General features: G+C 33.1%; 1 protein-coding gene across 9 annotated transcripts in view; it reads left to right on the forward strand.

The window, feature by feature from the left end:
* Window positions 1-22,870, forward strand: part of SNTG1 (syntrophin gamma 1) — an 865,234-nt gene that overhangs the window by 659,770 nt on the left and 182,594 nt on the right. For all 9 annotated transcript variants that reach the window (XM_034966056.3, XM_063606752.1, XM_034966057.3 and 6 more), the window contains one exon: window positions 1,700-1,738. In XM_034966056.3, coding sequence (XP_034821947.3) covers window positions 1,700-1,738 — 39 coding nt within the window. The remainder of the gene's footprint in view (window positions 1-1,699; window positions 1,739-22,870) is intronic.

The following is a 22,870-nucleotide window of genomic DNA, read 5'->3' on the forward strand; positions in this document are numbered from 1 at the left end:
ATGTTATGTAATAAACCATTCAAAGGATAGAGATGGCAACATTCACATATCAGTTAATAAGTTGATCTTTTCCAAGGTAAGTCAGGTATGTACTAAGGGAAACTAACAAAAACAAAAAATGATAATATAACAATTCCTCACAGGTAAATAATTCTGATGGTCTAGTAAACACTCTAGTGGGAGAGAAAGTAGATCTCTGTGTGAGAAAACATCTCAATTCTGCAAACGCTCCCAAGGGTGGGTTAGCAGGACAAGACGTCTGTGCTTGGCTCAGAAGTTTGGCTCAACCACTACTTTCTATCCCGTGTTTTGCTCAACCACTACTTTCTATCATGAAGTGTTTACTTTCATAGCTGATCTTCAAGTTTCCTAGAAAGATGGTTCAGATTATTTTTCAGATTAAAAAAAAAAAACATTGCAGTTTACAAAGCTACATAGTACATTATTGAAGACAAGGGCCCACATAAAACATTACTTGAATTTTAGAATTCTTTATAACAATTCATATGAACTAGCAAAAAGTGGATTTCCACAAAGTACTCAGTATTGATTTTTTAATTGATTAATAAAAGATGTTTAGAGATCAGTTTTTTCCATCTGTATTTCCAGGCTATGCTGATTTTAGCTGAAGGCATATATGAGTAGGTTCAGAGATTCCTTAGCACATTCCTTAGCAGAGCCAGAAGGTATTTTGAAATGATTATAATAATGTAAGAAGTACATGGTTTCTGTACCTAACCTTGCTCAGATCACACGTATGTTCTCAAATTTTCTTTTATTTTTACATTTTACGTGAGAAATATCTTGCTAGTAAATCTGTTCTTGTAGATGTGACTTTTGTTAATTTTCCAACTTTGTGTACTTTTTCTGTTTAAATGACCTGTTATTTCACACTAGTCAGTAGGACAAAAGGGAACTAAAAAAGAACAAAATAAAATAAGTCAATGGCATGATTTATAAATGAAAATAGTCTGCATTACTTCTGCTGTAAGTGTATACCATAGAGAGTTAGCATGTTTAAGTTTCTCTACAAAGCTATTGGAAGGTAATTATTTTATTTAGCAAAAACACTATTGAAGAAAGACTTTGTGTGATGTCCTTTATCCAAGCCTAATGTTCATTTTTATTAGGTTTTTAAAGTTTGTTTCCATGGCATATGACAGAGGAAATGCTTTCTCTGGAGACCTACTTTAAATTCTTATAAAATGTCATTGATTAAATTTTCTTAAAGTAAATGTTAGACTCTATCTGGAGTCTTGACTGAAAATGTTCAACACACATACTTTATCCTTTAGCGTTTGGATATTGCACTTCCCTGTTCTCTTGAGTACTAAAACAAATTGGATATAATATAATTTCAAAGTGCAAAAAATAAACCACAGAAAGTTACACTCTACATTCTTGGTAGATAATCATTAATATTGTTTGAACACGGGCTTTTGGTTTCTCTGAGTTAAAAAAATTTTAAAGGGAAATCTTTTCCAAACTGTTTACATAAGAAGTGTGGGATAATTTTGATAGCCAATTTTAAGAAGAAAAAATCTGTTTATATATGTTGTTTTATATGTGATGATTTCAGCATATCAAAATAGGATATTAGTATATATTAGCTCACTGAAAATAATCTGCATAAAATTCTGGGGACCTTGTGTTACCATCTATTGTTCTTCTCACTTTTATTATTTATTTATCATTGCAGATTAAAAAAATCAACAGAAACTTTCCTGTAAACCAGCAGGTAAGATCAAAGCATACTTGGAAAGCTAAATAATATATTTCTTTAATTTTATTGATTATAGAAGATAACGTTACCTGATTTCTAGACAGAAATAATTGGCACTGTCATTTACTATCTTCAGTGAGAAACATACATTTCAGATATCTCCTTCATATTATGTAATATATTGGTTCCTCTACTTATATTAAAAAGTACTTTAAAAATGTTTATCTAAGTCAAAAATTATTGTTTCTACAAAATAATTATATTTATTTGAATACATTGTTGAAGAACTTAGAATTTTATTTACATATGATAGTTTTAGTATATCTTAACTTTTGGGAGACCTACTTTTAATTTATCTCAAAATTCAAATGAATTTTTCACAATTTGCTGACAGTATTTCAAATGAGTCTAAGTTAATGCATAGAACAAAAATAATTTTGAGTATTCAGTTCTATAAACTTCTTACTCTTGATATCAACTTTGATTTGAAACCATTGACAAATCTAAATATCTATGATAGCTATTTTTAAATGATACATAAATTACAAATTAATTTTAATGATAAAAACGTTTAAATGCTCTTCAACTTATGATCAAATTATTCTGTAATCATAATGACAACTACAGCTAACACTTCTCATGTAGTCAGCTTGCTGACTGGGAGCACTTCTTGCCACCTTTGCTTATATCCAGGTTTAGAATAGTATTAAGTAAAATAAGTGAGAATTTGAATAAATCACACATAGAACAAGTAATAAAAACTTTAATATTCTAACACTATATTTATAATATTCTGACACATATTCATATGTAAACATAGATGTTCATTAGTATTCATCATTTTTATTTGCTAGCCTGTTAATATTATTCATTATATAATAATTTCAAATCCGAAATTATATAATTCAAAACTATTTCAGATTTTATTTCAATTATCTTGGCAGCTCACAGTTTTGAAAATTGTAACAAATTCATCCTGATATTTAAGAAACCTGAAAACAAGAGTTAATAGACTTTTTTCCTTACTACTTCCCATTGTGTACATGAAGAATTTTAAGAAATAGGATTAATTTATAGTTAAACATTTATATTATTGCATAATTAGGAAAACTCACTGCACAGTATGATAACAACGCATTAATTGACTAGAGTACATTTCCTATTTAGTAAAATCTGAGCCAGTTTAAGGAATTGAAATTTAAAAACACATATAATCCCATTTCTGATGATATATACATTAAATAACTCCCTCATATTCCTGATGTTCTAGGTATCAAAACAGAAATTAAAAGTCACCCAAGCTACAATGAATCCGAGTTCTCTGCTCCCTGAGATTTGATTTTCAATTTGTGCTACTCAGATGGTACCACTACCCTAACCAGAGAAATTAAAATGAAAGCAAAACATAGGGAGAAAGCCACTGCGGTCCAGTTGAGACAACTGCTAAGATTAGCTCCACATGAACTCTGCCACACTCCAGAATGCATAAGGCTTTCAGACACTCTGTCTGAAGAAGAGGGTTGGGCCCAAAATTATAAACCATATGAGGAAATAAACTATTATAAAGAAGTGCATAATCTAGACACTAAAGAACTATCCAAAATATTTTTAATCATGATTTTTTTAAATAAAGAAATCAAAATCATAAGACAAGAACAGGACATGGTGCTAAAATTTGTAGTTGTAAAAAAAACCAAGCAGGACTTCAAAAATGAAAAAAAAAACCTACATTTAAAATTAGTTAACCAACTAAATAATCTTAGTTATTGCCTCCACTTGAAATCATATTAGTGTATCTCCTACTTCACTTTTCATGAGGAGTAAGTTTTCCATTTTTCCTATGCATCTGGAACACATTCATATGCTTTTGTTCTATTAAGATTCTGATTTGTTTCTTTTTTTTTTTTTTTTGAGAGACGGAGTCTCATTCTGTCACCCAGGCTGGAGTGCAGTGGCACAATCTTGGCTCACTGCAACCTCCGCCTCCCTGGTTCAAGCGATTCTCCTGCCTCAGCCTCCCAAGCAGCTGGGATTACAGGCATGCACCACCACACCTGGATAATTTTTGTATTTTTAGTAGAAACAGGGTTTCACCATGTTGGCCAGGCTGGTCTCAAACTCCTGGCCTTAAGTGATCTGCCTGCCTTGGCCTCCCAAAGTGCTGGGATTACAGGCATGAGCCACAACACCCAACCTGATTTGGTTCATTTTTACAGTGAACACACTAAAATTAAACTTGCCCTAGTAACTTTCTGTTGAAAAGATGAAAGGCGGGACAGTTGTCTTGCTGATGAACAAAACAGGGATAACTGAATGGATGTCAAGTGATGTTGTGATAATTCTCTCAATGTATTAGAGGTAAAGGCATATAGGCCCAGACAACCAGGCCTACATGACACTACTATATGTACCTGGACCATTAGGTTATAATTTATTATGTGTGTCATTTTTACTCATTTTTAACTGAAATTTCTTCATCCTGAAATATATCTCATTCCTCCCACAAAAATAGCATTTTTCAATAAATTTCTTCTATAATTACCTGGGAGTAACATTATAAAGTATTAATTTGTCATTAAAGTATTAATATAGTGAGCTTTATATTAGGCAGTATACAAAATAATGTAATCAAATTATTTATATTAGTTTAAATTAATAAGGTTATACTTATTTAAAATAACATATTAGCTCTGGTAGCTATTCCTATAGAAATATTGACATTTGATGAACCATAATAATTTGGACACATTATTATAGATGTGTACATACCATACATAGAATGCTGGCAGCTGGAATAGAAAGTGACTAGAGTCACTAGTCATGCTGGGGAGAATTAGGGAATGACAGGACACTTTAAAAATCTATTTCTGTAGTGGTATCAGAAAAGAAAGAGGAGTAGGATAAATTTTGTCAGTTTTGCTTCTCTATAAAAGCAACAGAAAAATGGCAAACATAGAATCAACTTTTAACAAATATGGAAATTCACAAAGGCTCACTGAACCCAGGGAGCATTTATTCAAGAAAAACAGCTGAGTCTTGGTAAGAACAGTAAGCTTTGTGGCATTATAACTGGACCTGGTCCCAACCCCTCTCTTTTCTCTGGCAATATGTTGGCTTACATAATAATGATGCATACCCTAAAATTTATAATCTAATCACTTGTATATTTAATTCATTAAATTTTAGCTTTATTGAAGATGTGTGTGTGTGTGTGTGTGTGTGTGTGTGTGTGTGTGTATTTAGACAAAATATTCTATTAATGAAACTGACAATAGGTCTTTATTTTTGGGGAATGTCAAAAATCTATTTTTTTTCAATTTGAGAAAGAAACTCTCTTAGTTCTTTATATATTCAATTTATTAATGTTAAAAACACATTATAGAGTCACACAATCTGAAGATAATGAGCCTGTTTTTGTTCTGGTCTATTTCGTAACATTCGGTGATAAAATATGCTGGCACTTTATGATCTAAAGGAGAATCCACCTCAAAAAAAGTAATGTGTCTGTATAAATTAACTCTTGGAAAATCAACCAGCTCATAAATCATTTGATAACAAACATGATGGATATTTCCCAGGAAAAAGAGGTGTAAATGTTATTTTAAGTTAAACTAAAGGAGCCCACACCTAATTATGTAAAAATGTATGTATTACAGTTAAAATAAAATATACACTTCAGAAGACTTGAAAAAGTGTTATTCAAATAATAGAAAGTTGTATATGTGTGTGTGTTGAATTTATACACATATGTACCTGGGTTTCATTATTGAAAGAACTGTCTTAATTCTCATATTTCTTTTCTGTCTTAATTCATATATTTCTTTTCTAAATATATAGATTTTCAAAATCCTGAGGGAGCGGGGAACAAATGTAGCAAAATTGTCTTGTTTTACATTTTCCAGATTGTTATATAAATGGGATCATACTGTATGTATGAATTTTTGTGGCTTCTTTCATACAGCATAATTATTTTTAATATTGTTCATTTAACAGCGTGCATCAATCCATCATTCTTTCTAATGCTGGGTAGTATTTTATCGGTGGCTCTACCACCATTTGTGTATTGTGTATTATCCCATTAATGCACATTTGCTTCATTTTAAGTTTTAGTGTATTACAGATAAAGCTGATATAAATATTTATGAAAAGTCTTCTTCTTGACATATGCTTTTATTATATTTGGGTAAAATCCTAGTAGTGTAATAACTGGATATTATGGCTGTGTATTTTGAACATTTTAAGAAACTGCAGAACTGTTTTCCGAAGGGTTTTACATTTCACATTGACACCAGCAGGGTAAAGATAATCTCGTAGATATCCCTATGGTCAGGCTTTTAATTTTTGGACATTCTAATAGATGTGTCATGATCTGTTAAATTTTAATTTACATTTCTCCATAGAATAATGATGTTGAGCATCTTTTCATGTGCTTATTTGACATCTGTATATATTCTTTTGTGAATTGTCTCTTCAAATGTTGCCCAAGGACAGAATTCTTTAAATTTGATGAATTCCAATTCACTGTATTTTAATGAGTCATGCTTTTGAAATTGTATTTAGTAAATCTCTGCCTAACACAGGAAATAAATTTTCAACTATTTTTTATCCTAGGTTTTTTACAGTATTCTTTTTATTTTTAATCTATGATTTATTTTTATTTAACACTTGTTTCAAAAGTGAGGTATAGATTAAAGCTATTTTTAAGGGGAGGTACAATAGTTCCAGCATATTTGTTGAAAGTATTATTCTTTCTTCACTGTATTATTATTCCTCTACCAAAAAACAAATTGATCACATACATGTGGGCCTATTTCTGGACTCCAAATGCTGTTGCCTTGGTCTGTTTGTATCTCGTGACACAAATACAAAACCATCTTGAATACTGTAGTACTACGATGTCTAACATGAGTAGTGTAAGTCCCCTAGCTTTGTAATTATTTGTTGTTGTTGATAAAACTTCTAATATTTTTATTAATGTTTTTATATAATTGAAACATAATAATTGTACACATGTTTGGGGGACAGTGTAATATTTCAAATCATATATACACTGTATAATGAGTCAATCAGAGTAATTGCCAAATTCATCACTTTAAACATTTATCATTTATTTTGGTGGTAACATTCAAAATCTCCTCTAGCTATGCTGAAGTTTACACTACATGATTATTTGCTATAGTTACCCTACTGTGTAATAGAACATCAGAACTTACTCTTCCTGTGTAACTGTAACATTGTACCCACAGGCGAACCTCTCCCAATCTCCCCTCACTCTTCCCCTCCCTAGCCTCTGGTAACCACTATTGTACTCTCTACTTGTATGAGATCAACTTTTTTTGCGATAACACTGATGAGTGAGATCATGCGATGTTTGTCTTTCTATGCATGGGTCATTTTACTTAACATAATGTCTTCCAAGTTCATTCATGTTGCTGTGAATGACAAGATTTCATTCCCTTGTATAGCTACAGAGAATATATACATATATATATATACACACACATATATATACACATATATACACGTATATATACACATATATACACGTATATATACACATATATACACGTATATATATACATATATATATGCCACATGTTCTTTATTCATTCATCTGTATATGAACATTTAAGTTGATACCATATCTCAGCTATTGTGAATAGTGCTGCTTATTGGGAGTGCAGCTATCTCTTTGACATACTGATTTCATGGTCTTTTGAGTGTATACTCAGTAATGGATTGCTGGATCATGTGGTAATTCAATTTTGATTTTTTGAGGAACCACCATACTGTTTTCCATAATGGGAGTACCAATTTACATTCCCAACAACAGTACAAAAGAGTTGCCCTTTCTTTACATCCTTTCCAGCATTTGTTATTTGTTTTGTTTTGTTTTTTGATAATAGTCATTTGAACTGGTGTGAGGTGATACCTCATTTTGGTTTTGATTTGTATTTCACTAATGATTAGTGATTTTGAGCATTTTTAAATGTAAATGTTGGCCATTTGTATGTATTCTTTTGAGAAATGTCTATTCAGATCTTTTGCCCATTTTAAAATCCAATTGCATGGTTTCTTGCTATTGAGTTTTTTGAGCTTCTTATATATTACGGTTATTAATATCTTGTCTGTGAGTTGTCTCTTCACTTCGTTGGTTATTTCCTTTGATGAGCAGAAGTTTTTTGTTTGTTCATTTGTTTGTTTTTGTTTTTGGTTTTTTTTTAGTTTGATGCAATCCCATTTGTCTATTTTTGCTATTGTCACCTGTGCTTTTGAAGTCTTATTTTAAAAAATCCTTGCCCAGCCCAATTTCATGAAGCAATTTCCCTATGCTTTCTTCAAGTGCTTCCATAGTTTCAGGTCTTACTTAAAGTTCAAGTCTTACTTAAATTTAAGTCTTTAAGACATTTTGATTTGATTTTTGTGTGTGGTGAGAGATAGGGGTCTAGTTTCATTTTTCTGAGTATAGACATGCAGTTTTCCCAACATCGTTATTGAAAAAACTGTTATTTCCCTAATATGTGTTCTTGACATTTTTGTTGGCTATAAGTGTATTGATTTATTCTTAGGTTTTCTTTTCTGTTCCATTGGTTTATGTATCTGTTTTTATGCCAGAACCATACATTTTATTTACTATATCTTTGTAGTATATTTTAAAGTCATGTCATGTGATGCCTTAACTTTGTTCTTTGTGCTCAAGACGGCTTTGACTACTGGGAATCTTTTACATTTCCATATGAATTTGAACATTGCTTTAAAAAATCTGTGAAAATGGCATTGTCATTTGATAAGGATTTCATTAAATATGTAGATGGCTTTGGTTAATATTGACATTTTAATAATATTAATTATCCCAATCCATGAACACAGACTACCTTTCTATTTGTTTGGATTCCCTCCAATTTCTTTCATCAATGCTTTATAGTTTTTATTATAGAGATCTTTCATTTTTTTGGCTAAGTTTATTCCTAAGTATTTCTCTGTGGCCATTGTAAATGAAATTGCTTCTAATTTTTTTATGATAGGTTGCTATTGGTGTAGGGAAATACTACTAATTCTATGTTGATTGCGTATTCTGCAAATTTACTAAAGTCATTCATTAGTTATAACAACTTTTTGGAGTCTTTAAGATTTTCTACATCTATGGTAGGTGTGTATATTTATTGGGTTCAAGAGGCACTTTAATATAGGCATGCAATGCATAATAATCACATCATGGAAAATGGAGTGTTTATCCTCCATCCAGTTTTCCCAGCACCATTGATTGAAGAGACTGTCATTTCCCCCAATGTATATTTTTGGTACACTTGTTGAAAATGAATTCACTGTAGGTGTATAAACTTGTTTCTGGGTTCTCTATTCTGTTCCACTGATCTGTGTGTCTGTTTTTAACAGTACCATGACATTTTTCTTACTATATCTCTATAGTATAATTAGAAATGAAGTAATGTGATTCCTCTAGTTTTCTTCTTTTTGCTCAGGATAGCTTTGTTTATTCTGGATATTTTGTGGTTCCAAATAAATTTTAGGATTGTTTTTCTATTTATGTAAAGAATGTCATTGGCATTTTGTTAGGAATTGCATTGAGTCTGTAGATTGCTTTGGGTAGTATGGACATTTTAACAATATTGATTCTTCAAATCCATGAATATAAAATGTCTTTCTTTTTTGCATCCTTTTTAATTTCTTTCACCAATGTTTTATAGTTTTCACTGAGGTGATCTTTCATTTCTTTGTTATTTGTGACTACTACAAATGGGGTTACAGTTTTGATTTCATTTTCAGATTGTTCACTGTTGGCATTTAGAAATCCCACTGATTTTTGTATGTTGATTTTAAATCCTACAGCTTTAATGAATTTGTTTATCAGTTCTAATAGTTTTTTGGTGTCTTTGGATTTTTCCAAATATTAGATCATAACCTCTGAAAACAGGATAATTTGACTTCTTCTTTTCCAATTTCGATGCTGTTTATTTCTTTCTCTTGTCTGATTGCTCTAGCTAGGACTTCCAGTACTATTTTGAGTAACAGTGGGCTTCTTTGTCATGATCCAGACAAAGATGCTTTCAAGAAAGGCTTTCAGTTTTTCCCTATTCATTATAATACCACCTTGGGTCTGTAATACATGGATTTTATCATGTTGAGATATGTTCCTTGCATTCCTGGTTTTTTTAATCATGAAGGGATATTGAATTTTATCAAATGTTTTTACAGCATCAATTGAAATGATCATATGGTTGTTGTTCCTCATTCTGTTGACATGATGTGTCACATTGATTTATTTGTGTATGTTAAACCATTGTTGAATCTCTGTGATAAATCCCACTTGGTCATGATGAATGATCTTTTTAGTGTGTTGAATTTGCGTTGACAGTATTTTGTTGAGGATTTTTGCATCAGTTTTCATCAGAAATATTGGCCTGTAATTTTCTTTTTCAGATGTGCCTTTGTCTGATTTTGGTATCAGGGAAAACTGTCCTTATAGAATAAGTTTGGAAGTATTCGCTTCTCCATTTTTTGGAAGAGTTTAAGTAGGATTGGTATTAGTTCTTTAAATGTTTGATAGAATTTAGCAGTGAAGCCATTGGGTCCTCAGCTTTTCTTTACTGGGAGACTTATTAGAGCTCCAATCTCCTTCTTTGTGATTGGTATGGTTTGGTATTGGATTTCTTCATGATTCAATCTTGGTAAGTTGTATGTGTCTAGGAATTTACCTATTTCCTTTGGATTTTCCAATTTATTGCCATATATTTGCTCATAATAGCAAATATATAAATTTCTATTGAATTTATGTGTTATCAGTTGTAATTAGAAATTCATCTCTAGTTTTATTTATTTGGTTCTTCTTTCTTTTTTTCTTGGTTTTGGTAAAAGTTTGTCAATATTATTTATCTCTTTAAAAAACAACTTTTCACTTTGTTATCTTTTGTATTGTTTTATTTGTTTATTTGTATATAATTTATTTCTGCTCTGATCTTTATTCTATTGTTTTTTCCTTCTACTAATATTGGGTTTGGTTTGCTATTGCTTGTCTAGTTCTTTAAGGCATATTAGGCTAGCTGGGCACGGTGGCTCACCCCTGTAATCCTAGGACTTTGGGAGGCCAAAGTGGGCGGATTATGAGGTCAAGAGATTGAGACCATCCTGGCCAACATGGTGAAACCCCATCTCTACTAAAAATACAAGAAACATTAGTTGGGCATGGTGGCATGCACCTGTAGTCCCAGCTGCTTGGGAGAATCGCTTGAACCTGGGAGGTGGAGGTTTCAGTGAGCCGAGATCACGTCACTTCACTCCAGCCTGGTGACAGAGCCAGCGAGACAAAAAAAAAAAAAAAAAAAAAAAAAGACATGTTACGCTCTTAAGCTATTTCTTTGAAGGCTTTTTGTTTGTTTGGTTTTGTTTTTTATGTAGGCACTTATAGCTATAAATTTTCCTCTTAGCTCTGCTTTTGCTGCATCCCATAGGTTTTATTATGTTGTGTTTCCATTACCATTTGTTTCAAGAAATTTTTCAATTTCCCTCTTAATTTCTTCATTGACCAACTGGTCATTCAGGAGCATGTGCTTAATTTCCATGTGTCTGTATGGCTTCTAAAATTCCTCTTGTTATTTATTTCTAATTTCATTCCATTGCAGTCAGAGAAAATGCTTGAGATGATTTTAATTTTTTCAGTATTTTCAGACATGTTTTGTTAGCTGACATATGGTATCTCCTTTAGAATAATCTATGTGCTGAGGAGAAGAATGTTTATTCTGAAGCTGTTGGATGAAATATTCTGTAAATATTTATTAGGTTCATTTGTTCTAAAGTGCAAGATTAAACACGATTTTCTTTGTTGATTTTCTTTCTGGAAGATTTGTCCAGTGCTGAAAGTTGGGTGTTGAAGTGTCTAGCTATTCTTGTATTGAGGTCTGTCTCTCTTTTTTACTTTAATAATATTTACTTTCTATATCTGGGTACTTCGGTACTGGGTGCATATGTAATTGCTATATCCTCTTGATGAATTTAACTTTTTATCATTATATAGTAACTTTCTTTGTCTCCTCTTGTAGTTTTTGTCTTGAAATATATTTTGTCTGGTATAAGTATAGCTACTTCTGCTATGTTTTGTTTCAATTAGCATGGAATATCTTTCATTATTCCTTTATTTTCAGTCTTTGTGTATCTTCAGAGGTGAAGTGTGTTTACATTAAGCAACAGATAATTGAGTCTTCTTTTTTTAATCCATTCTGCCACTCTATGTCTTTTGATTGAGAGGTTAGTCTATTTACATTCAATGTTATTATTGATAAGTAAGGACTTACTCTTATTTTGCTATTTGTTTTCTTGTTGTTTTGTGGTCTTCTCATTCTTATTTCCTTTCATCTAGTCTTCCTTTTAGTTAACATGATTTTATCTGGTGGTATGATTTCAATTTTTTTTATATTATTTGTGCATCCACTGTATGGTTTTCGATTCGAGGTTGCCATGAGGATTGGTAGAGTATCTTATAACTCGTAATTTTAAACTAATGACAACTTAAAAATTGTTGCGTAAACCAAAACTAATATAAACTCTACACTTTAACTTCTTCCTCCAACTTTTTAACTTGTTGTTTCTCTTTATGTCTTATAGTACTGTTCGTCTTGAAAAGTTGTAGTTATTATTTTTGATTGGTTTATCATTTAGTCTTTCTACTTAAGATGAATAGTTTACACACCACAATTACAGTGTTATAATAGTTTGTGTTTTTCTGTTTGCTTACTATTACTAGTGAGTTTTGTACTTTCAGGTGATTTTTTCTTGTTCATTAACATCATTTTCTTTCATGTCGACAAACTGCTTATAGCATTTCTTGTAGGACAGGTCTGGTGTTGAAGAAATCCCTAAGCTTTTGTTTGTCTGGGAAGATCTTTATTTCTTCCTCATGCTTAACGCATATTTTCACTGGATATACTATTCTAATGTAATAGTTATTTTTCTTCATCGCTTTAAACATGCCGTGCTAGCCTCTACTGGCCTGTCAGGTTTCCACTGAAAAGTCAGCTGCCAGATGTATTGGAGCTCCATTGTAAGGTTTTTTTTTTTTTTTTTCAGTTCTCTTGCTGGTTTTAGAGTTCTTTCATTTTCTCTGGCCTTTGGAAGTTTGATTGTTAAATGCCTTGAGATTGTCTTCTTTAGATGAAGTCCACTTGGTGCTTTATAACCTTCTTGTACTTGAATGTTATCTTTCTCTATGTTTTGGAAGTTCTCTATTATTATTTCTTTGAATAAACTTTCCACTCTTATCTCTTTCTCTACCTTCTCTTTCAGACCAATAACTTTTAGATTTGCCTTTTCAAGGCTATTTTCTTGATCTTGTGAATGTGCTTGATTAATTTGTTTTTCCATTGTCTCTTCTGTGATTTTCAAATAACCTGTCATCAAGGTCACTAATTCTCTTTTCTGCTCCACAGTTCTGCTATTAAGACACTGATGCATTCTTCAGTAGGTCAGCTGCATTTTTAAACTCTAGAATTTCTGCTTGATTCTTTTAAACCATTTCAATCACTTTGTGAAATTTATTTGATAGAATTCTAAATTCCTTCTCTGTGTTGTCTTAAATCGCTTTGAGTTTCTTCAAACCAGCTACTTTGAATTTTCTTTGTGAAAGGTCATACATCTGTATTTCTCCAGGACTTGTCCTTAGTGTCTTATTTATTTTTTTTTTGGAGAAGTTATGTTTTCCTGGATAGTCTTGATGCTTATGGAGGTTTGTCAGCATCTGCGCATTGAAAATTTGGATATTTATTGTAGTCCTCACAGTCTAGGCTTGTTAGTACCTTTCTTTCTTGGGGAGGCTTTCCAGCTATTCGATGCGACTTGGACCCCAAGACCAATAACAGTGATTCTTGCAGACTCGTAGGTATGCTGACTTGGTGGCCTTGGATAAGATCAGAAGAATTATCTGGTTTTCAGGAAGACATTTTTGTTCTCTTCTCTTACTTTTTTCCCAAAAAGAAGACTTCCTCTCTGTGCTGATCAGCTTAGAACTGGAGGATGGGTGATGCAAGACCCCTGTGGCCATCATCATTAGGACTGCACTGGGTCAAACCCGAAGCCAGCAGAGCACTGAGTCTAGCTCAAGGCCAGCTGTGATCACAACCTGGCTACCACCTAGGTTCACTCAAAGCCCTAGGGCTCTACAGTCAGCAAGTGAGGAAGCCAGCAAGGGTAATGTCCTGTACTTCAGGGCATTGAGTACCTCCATGCCCCAGAAGGGTTCAGACATGTTTTCTAGGGGCCAGGGACTAGAGTCAAAAACCTTAGAAATCTACTGGGTACAGAGGCTCATGCCTGTAATCCTAGCACTTTGGGAGGCTGAGGCAGGCAGATCACATTAGCTCAGGAGTTTGAGATCATCCTGGGCACTTGATGAAACTCATCTGTACTTAAAAATACAAAAATTAGCTGGGCATGATGGCACATGCCTGTAGTCCCAGCTACAGGGGACTGAGGTGGGAGGATCACTTGAGCCCAGCAGGTGGAGGTTGCAGTGAGCCAAGATCACACCACTGCACTTCAGCCTAGGTGACAGAGGAAGACCCTCTTTCAAAAAAGAAAGAAAGAAAAAAGAAAACCTTAGAAATATACCTGGTGTTCTATTCTGCATGGCTAAGATGGACCTCAAACTACAAGGCAATGCCCTTTCCACTTTTCCCTCCCCTTTTTACAGGCAGGGGAGTTCTGCCAGGCTACCACCAATATTCACTTAAAGTCCAAGGGCTCTTCAGTGTGCTTGTGGTGAATGCTGCCAGGCCTTGGAGTCATTCTTCAGGGCAGTGGGCTCCCTTCTACTACAGGACAGGTTCAGAAATGTCCAAGAGTCTAGGCCTGGATTTAGCCACCACAATAGCCTGCTTGGTGCTCTACCCCATTGTGGCTGAGCTGGTTTCTAGGGTGCCAGACAAAGTCCCCTTCATTTTTTCCTCTGCTTTTCTCAAGCAAAAGGATTCTTTCACCCTAGTCACAACAGCTGGAAATGTACTAGGTCTCACCTGAAGCCAGCATGTCTTAGGGTGTCACCAAAGGCCATGGCGTACGAACAAGGTATCCCTGCAGGTTATTCAGGGCCAAAAGGTTCTTTAGTCAGCAGGTGATGAATTGTCCCCAGACTGGGTCCCTCCCTTCAAGACAGTGGGTTTCCTTCTGGCCAAAGGTGTATCTAGAAATGTCTAGGAGCTAGAGCCTGGAATGTGGCCTCACAACTCTGCCCTGTGCCCTGTCCTATTATGACTGAGCTGATATGCAAGATTTAAGACAAAGTCCTGTTTACTCTTCCTGCTCCTGTCTTGAAGCAGAATGAAGGAGTCACTTTCATTTCTGTGAGCTGCACAGCCTGGGGTTAGGGGAGGGGTGGTGCAAGCCCTCCCTTAGCTGCCTTGGCTGGTATCTCCCTAGGTCAGGTATTTCCCTGTTCCACTGGCTCTAAGCCCAGCCTAGCACTAGGAATTCCATAGGAATGTCAGTCCTTGTGGCTTAGACTGCCTTTCAACTTTACTTAGGATGCTGAAGCATTTTAGACTGCAGTGGTGAGGCTTGCCAAAACTCAAGTTCTGATATCTGGGATGGGTAATTCCTTTCTGGCTCCAAATGCTCCCTCCATGGGCAGGAACCAGCTGAGCAACAGTCTTTGTTCTTTATTGTGACAGTGCAGCAAAACAGTTCAATGGCAAGCCCGCCAGTCGCTGTGCTCTTCTTCCCTCAAGTGCACAGATTCTCTCTTCACACCATGAAGCCACTGCTAGAGGATGGGGGAGGGGTGGTCTCAGTGATTCAAAATTTTCTTTTCTATCCTCTTCAGTACTTTCTCAACAATATGAAGTTAAAGCCAGGTACTGTTATTGTTCACCTGATTTTTGGTTCTTTCAATCGTGCTATTTGATGTGTGGTTGTTGGTTAAAATTTGGTGCTTCTGTTGGGGAGAGGGGATTATCCACGGAGGCTTTTATTCAGCCATCTTGCTCTGACCTAACTGAAAAAAATAAAATAACACAAAAATAAAATAAAAACATCTGTCATATTTTTGTCCTTGATTCTATTTATGTGATATATTATGTTTGTTGATTGGTATATGTTGAACCATGTTTGCATCCCTTTGGTGAATCCCACTTGATCATGGTGAGTGATCTTTTTGATGTGTATTTGAATTTCCTTTGCTAGTATTTTGTTGAGAGTTTTTGCATTGGTGTTCATCATAGCTATTAGCCTGTAGCTTTCTTTTCTTTGTTGTTGTTGTGTCCTTGTTTTTATTCGAAGTAATTTTGTCTACTCTGGAATCTCGCTCTTTCTAAACAGAAAGTTAGAAATATGTGAACAACTTGTAGACTTATTCAAGAGTAGTTGGGTATTTTTGAAATTGCATTGAATCTTTATATTTAGGAAAGTCGACATATTATGAATATTGAGTCTTGAGATCCATGAAGATAGGTTAGCTCTCTACCTTTCTTAGAACTTTAAAAATTTCTCTTAGAAACCATTCTAGTTTCCAGTGTATACATATCATGCATACTTTATCAGATTTATTCCTAAGTACCTTATATTTTTAATGTTAATATAAATGACAAATTTTTGATTTTTATATTGATTTAGTTTCCTGCATTATTTCTAAAATGACTTCTAAGATGTAGGAACAATAGACAATTATGTTATCTACATAAATATAAATATTTTGAATTCTTTATTTCATTTTGGATACATTTTATTTCTTTTTAATAATTCATGGACTGTGAGATTCTCCAGTATAATGCAGAATGTAACTGATAAACATGCACATTTATACCTTGTATCTGATCATAGGGGAAATCATTAAATATTTCAACATTAAATATGTCAATAGCTAGATGTTTTTCATAAATGTTCTTTAGCATGTTGATGAAATACCTTTCTGTTACTAGTTTGTTAAAAATTTTAATCAGAATAAAAGTTCAACTGTGTTAAATGCCTTTTCTGTGACTATTAATAAATATACTGTGCCTTATGCCTTTTATTTCTATCAATATGCTATGTTCTATTAATGTATTGTTAGATATGAAACCAAGTTTGAATTTTGCAAATATATCCCAGTTAATCATAATGTTTTTATCCTTTTTATTTATTGTTGGACTCAATTTTCTAAAATAAGAAAATCTAAGAAATTTTTCAACTGTGTTTCTGAGAGACATTGATATGCAGATTTCTCTGCTTTTAACGTCTCTCAAAAAAATCAAATTCGATATGTTACATTTTATTTACATTGCCCTTCAAGATCGTTTCTAACTTATTTTTTACTTTTTATTTTACATGTGATTATTTGGAAGTATTATTTAATTTTCATATATTTGGGAATGTATATGATCTGGTATCAGAGTAATGGTAGCTTTGTAGATTGAATGAGAAAGCATTTACGCTTCCTAAATTTTCTGGAGAAGCTTGTGTAGGATGGGTTTTATTTATTCATTATCTGGTAAAAATCTCCCAGTTAAGCTATCTAGTCCTGGAATTTGATTTATATGTAGGGTTTTAACTATTTTTTTTGTTCTTTTAAAAGTACAGAGCTATTCAAGTTATCAAATTTATTTTTGAGTAAGCTTTGGTATTTTGTGTCTTTCTAGGAATTCATGCATTTCATTTTACTTATTTAAGTCATTGGTATATATTTGTTTGTAATATTCTCTTATAATACTTTAATGTTTCTTCTTGCTTTTCAATTTTGGTAATCTGTGACTTTTTATTCTTTCCCTCTCTCTTTTTTGTAATTTATCAGTCAACATAAAGCCTTATCAATTTTGTTGATTTTTCCAAAGAACCACATTTGATTTCTGTGACTTCTTCGTTGTCTTTCTTTCTTTATTTTTTACTGTTTTTCATTCCGATATTTACTTATGGATATTTATTATTTTCTTCCTTCTTTTGGCTTTCTGTTTAATTTACTCTTCTTTTTTAGCTTATTGAAATGTAACATAAGTTTTACATCTTTCAGCCTAACATATGTTTTAAAGGTATGAATTTTTTCTGAAATAATGCTTTACTGCATCTCATTGAATTTGATGTTATACTTTCCCTTATAAACTCATTCATGGTAGTTTCTAAATTTGCCTGTAATTTATTTCTTCTACACTTGTCTATTTAGAAGAGTGGTGTTGTTTAATTTTCACGTTTTTGGAGCTCCCCTATTTTATTTATTTTTTAAGTATTTCTAATTTAATTATGTTTTTAGTCAGAGAACATATTTCACGTGATTACAAATCTTTCAATTTTGTTGACATCCACGTTACTTTTCCTGGATCACGTTGCAGGAATTTTTATAAAACATGGATATGTACTCTGCTATTTTGGAATAAAGAGTATTTTTCAAATGTCAAGTATGTCAAACTGACTGATAGTTTTGTTCAGGTTTTCTATATTTCTATTGACTATTCAGTTAGTTTTTCTATTAATTATTATGAGAGTAATACGTAAATCTCCAACTCTCATTTTAAAATTTTTTTTCTTTGAATTCTGTCTTATTTTGTTTCATTATATATTGGGTTTCTGTTGTTAGGTACTTATATATTTATAACTGTTATGTATTCAAAATATATTGACATTTGTGTCATCATGAAATGTCGTTCTTTTTCTGTATAATATTTCTTGGCTTAAAATCTATTTTCTATGATGTCAATATTGCTTTTCCATCTCTCTTATGGTTGCTATTTTCTTGGCATATTATTTTCTAATCTTTTAGTTTCAATCTGTTTTCCAATGGTAAATCAAATGCACATTTGTTCCAGTCAGAATAAACTTGGGTTATGTGTGTTTTTTTAAATTCAGACTGACAATATCTACCATTTGATTAAGGTGTTTCAGTCAATCACATTTGAAATAATTATGGATATGCTTAGATGTATGCCTGCAATTCTGCTATTTTTTCTAGATGTTTTATGTCTTTTTAATTTTCTATTTCTTTTTACTGCCTAAGTTATATTAAAGAGATAGCTTCAATGTAGTGCTTTAATTTGTCTGTTGATTTTTTAACTATATATTTTGATTTTTGAAAAAGATTGCTTTTGGGAATCACATATGCATCTTTAAGTGATCACAATCCACTTCAATTTTATACTGATTTAATTTTGGAATTATATAAATATTTTGCTGCATTGCAGTATAGATCTATTTCAAACTATTGTTTTTCATATTACATGCATGTATAAACTCAACAGTCCAGGATTATTCGTGTTTTAAGCAATCTCATTCTTTAAGTTATTAAAACAGAAAAGTTCCTTTTTTAATAAAAATAAGTAACAGCTTAATTATCCTTTTCTTTCCTGTGAATACAAGTTACTGCCTGGCATTAGTTTTCGTTTCTCACACTGTCGGACTTCGTTAAGTATTTCATGTGGGGAATATCTTGTAGCTGTGAATTCTCTCACTTCTTGTTTATCTGGTAAAGTATTTTGTTGTTGCTTCTGAAGGATAGTTTTATTAGAAATTGAAATCTTTGTTGACCTTTTTTGTTTGTATCATTCAACACTTTAAATGTCACTCCAGTCTTCTGGCATTCATTTTCTGATATAAAGTTAGCTGTTATGCATATTGATACTTTCCTATATTTGATAAATGTTTTTTTGCTTTCAGTATTTTCTTTTATCTTTGTCTTCCAGAAGTTTAATATTCCTAGCTGTACATCTCTTTGTGTTTATTCCACTTGAGACTTCTTGAATTTCTTGAATCTCCAGATTAACGTTGTTCCTTGAGTTTTTAAAGTTGTCAATTATTTCTTTGAATAATAATGTTATTCTCCCTCTTCTCTCTCCTTTCTGCCTTAGACTATCAATACACATGTTGATATGCTTAACACTTTTCCAAAGGTCTCTAAACCTGTCCATTTCTTCAATCCATTATTCATTCTGCCTTTCAGATTGGATAATTTCTATTAATCTATCTTTTAGTTTACTAATTATTTTTCCTGGCTGTTTTCTATTCTTTTCTACTCTAAAAGTTTCATTTGTTTCTTATTTTTAAATTTCTGTTTCTCTATTGAAGTTGTCTATTTGTTGAGTCATTGCTATAATAAATTATTTGAACATATTTAGAAAACTTCTGTTTTTGTTTGCTAAACAAAACTTGTTTTTTCATCCAGAGTCAGTTTCTATCAACTGCTTCTTTTTTCCCCCCAGAAATGAATCTCACTTTCTTCTTCGTTTTCTTGTTTGATACTCTTTCGTTGAAAATTGGACATTTTAGATAATAAACGTTACCAATTCTGGATTTTTGTCTGAAAATTTTTAATTGTATCTTATTGTAATATGCCTGAGCAGTAGCTGTAGGATCTGTCTCCCTTGTGGTGTGCAGCCACTGATGTCTATGTATTTTAATTCTTATTTTTATTTTTTGCTTGACTTCCTTGGGCCCAGTTCTCTATTTTAATGGCTAGCCAATGATTTGGAAGGAGGTTCTGTGAAGACATCTTACACCCACAGGATTCCACTATCTACTGATCAATCTGTTCAGGTTGAGGTGTGTATTCAAAGTGCAGCCAGTTCTCAAGTTCTACTTGGCTTCCTCCCCACTGTGATTTGGGGGCTCTTTTCTCTGCATGTGCATAGCTTCCTACTCAGCCAGGTGTATGTGGAAAACTCATTTAGGCCTTATTTGACTTTCTCATTTCTAGGGTCAACCTGTTAAATTTGTCAGTGTCTGACAATTTCCCCAGTAAGCATCACAACTGCACTGTACCAAACTGTGAATTGTGGCCATTTGTAAACTACCAAATTTGTTATTTCAGTTGTCAAAGCCACAAGTTTATGCTACTCACTCCTATTTGATTCCATGCCATCAGACACCAAAGTTGTTGGGTTTTGTGTCATGTTCATGTGAACAAAGTAAGTAATATCATCGACCGCTGAGAGTAGGGGTGGAAAATGGGAATAAAATGAGGTAGTAAGACCATAAACTCCTACTGTTCTTACCCAAAGTTATAGCAGTTTTTGAAAGACAACACTTCTCAATTTATAGTCTGCATTAGGTTGACTATGAAGTTCCCAAATCATTATTTTTGACTGTTTATTTTTCAGCTTTATATTTGTTTTATGTGATTAGGATTTCTTTTTCGTATCATTCACTTCATGACACTGGTAGATAAGAAATAGCAAAAAAAAATTAAACTTTTAACTTAAGGATATTAAAATTAAGGAACTGTTTAAAAATGCATGGAACTTTTTTTGAGAAACTAAAAAGATTATATATAGTCATGAGGGAGGCACTAACTCGGCCTGAAGAGGAAAGGAAAGGGAACTGTTATATTAATTATTAAACAGTGGTTATATGTACAAGAATGCCTGAGAGGAGATGTATCCTTTGGCAAAGGGTCCTGTTCCAACCTTAGCAGTCTCTGCAGGGACAGAGTTAGAAAATATACAGCATCATCTCACTCTCCTCCTTCCCTTTGCCTCTGAGTAGTTTCTCTGATAGAAGGACTTCAACAGGAAGCTACAGGGCAAGGACATTTCTTCGTGAACTGCATAAAAGTGAGAATACCAGACAGAGAACAGAGGGTAGGAGGATTAAAATTATAGTTAGTGTGGGGAGGGGTAGGGAACTGTAGATACACAGCATACTTCGTAAGTACCATCATATTTGATTGTTTTCACTGCTGGATTATAATCGATTTGCTGGAAATTTTTATTCAGAAAAAAGGCATAAAATAAGTGACTGTGATATTTATTCTATTACACACCATAGTAAATTTATATTTAAAAGCATTGAAGAATGTATTTTGCTTTTACTACTGTGATACTCTTAATATGTTGAATAAGCCAAGTGTGGTGGTACATGCTTATAGTCCCAGCCACTTAAGGAGACTGAGGTAGTAGAATTGCTGGAGTCCAAGAGTTTCAGTTTAGTCTGGGCAACACAGAGAGACTCCATTTTTTAAATTTACTTTAATTTAATTTTTTTTGAGTCAGGGTCTCGCTCTGTCACCCAGTCTGGAGTGCAGTGGAATGATCTTGGCTCACCACACCCTTGACCTCCTGGGTTCAAACAATCCTCCTACCTCAGCCTCCTCCATAGCTGGGACTACAGGCATTTGCCACCACGTACAACTATTTTTTGTGGAGACTGGGTCTCCCCATGTTGTCCAGGCTGTTCTCGAACTCCTGGGTTCAAACGGTTCATCTGCCTCGGCCTCCCAAAGTGCTGGGATTGCAGGTGTGAGCCACCACACCCGGACAAGACCCTGTCTTTAAAACAAACAAACAAAAAAATCGGAAGCACATGTGAGAGCATAATGTTCATTGTAGTAACTTTACAGTAAATAAAATTAATGCCTAATATTGTATTTTGTAATCACCTTGTCAACCTTTGTGCTTTCTAAGAGTTTTTGAAAACCTTTATCTCCATAGTAACAGCTGGAAGATTTTTCTAATGTAGTGAAATATACAGGATCTTTTACACATTCTTCATGCACAGAAAAAAAGTGTTTCATTTAAAAATGTCTTTAGATCTAGTAGAATCCTTGACTACTATATGAATGCTCTAAAATGTACTCACTTGTGTTACTAAACATATAATTTTATTAAAATGCTTTCTCTAAATTTCTCTTCATAATACATTACATTTCGACTAAAAGGAGAGAGAATTCAGCTATTCTCCTTTGTCACTTTTCATTAATTCTGTAATATGTTAGACTATATATTAGAAAAGAATGTTCAACCTTCAGTTTTCTATGTGAAATCAGTGTGATATTAGGAAGTAGACAGTAGGCTAGCAGTTGGAAAATTAGAGTCATAGTTATGTTCCCTACTATGCCTATGACGATAAAAAGTTCTGGTGTATGTGCTTTACTATGTATATCTGACTTATTTTCTATATTAACTTGAATACAAAGCCAAAATTTCTAACTGATTAAATAGAAGTCCAAGTAGGTGAATTTTTCAGGACGTAAGAGCAATAGAGTCGTGGGCAGTTTCAGGTAGCCATTTAGAGTCTGGACTCTATAGGTGTAGCATTTACCTTACTAGCAGTTGCACACGGAGACATGAATATCTTGCAGCAGATGTGATTCAGAAATGCAAGCAATAATTTAGTTGCAGAGTTCAATTCTTGGGTGGTTAAAGAAATCGGTAATAAGATGAAAGCCAAGTGTACAGGAAAAAAAACACTAGC

This window comes from Pan paniscus, chromosome 7, assembly GCF_029289425.2.
Source record: "Pan paniscus chromosome 7, NHGRI_mPanPan1-v2.0_pri, whole genome shotgun sequence".
NCBI lineage: Eukaryota > Metazoa > Chordata > Mammalia > Primates > Hominidae > Pan > Pan paniscus.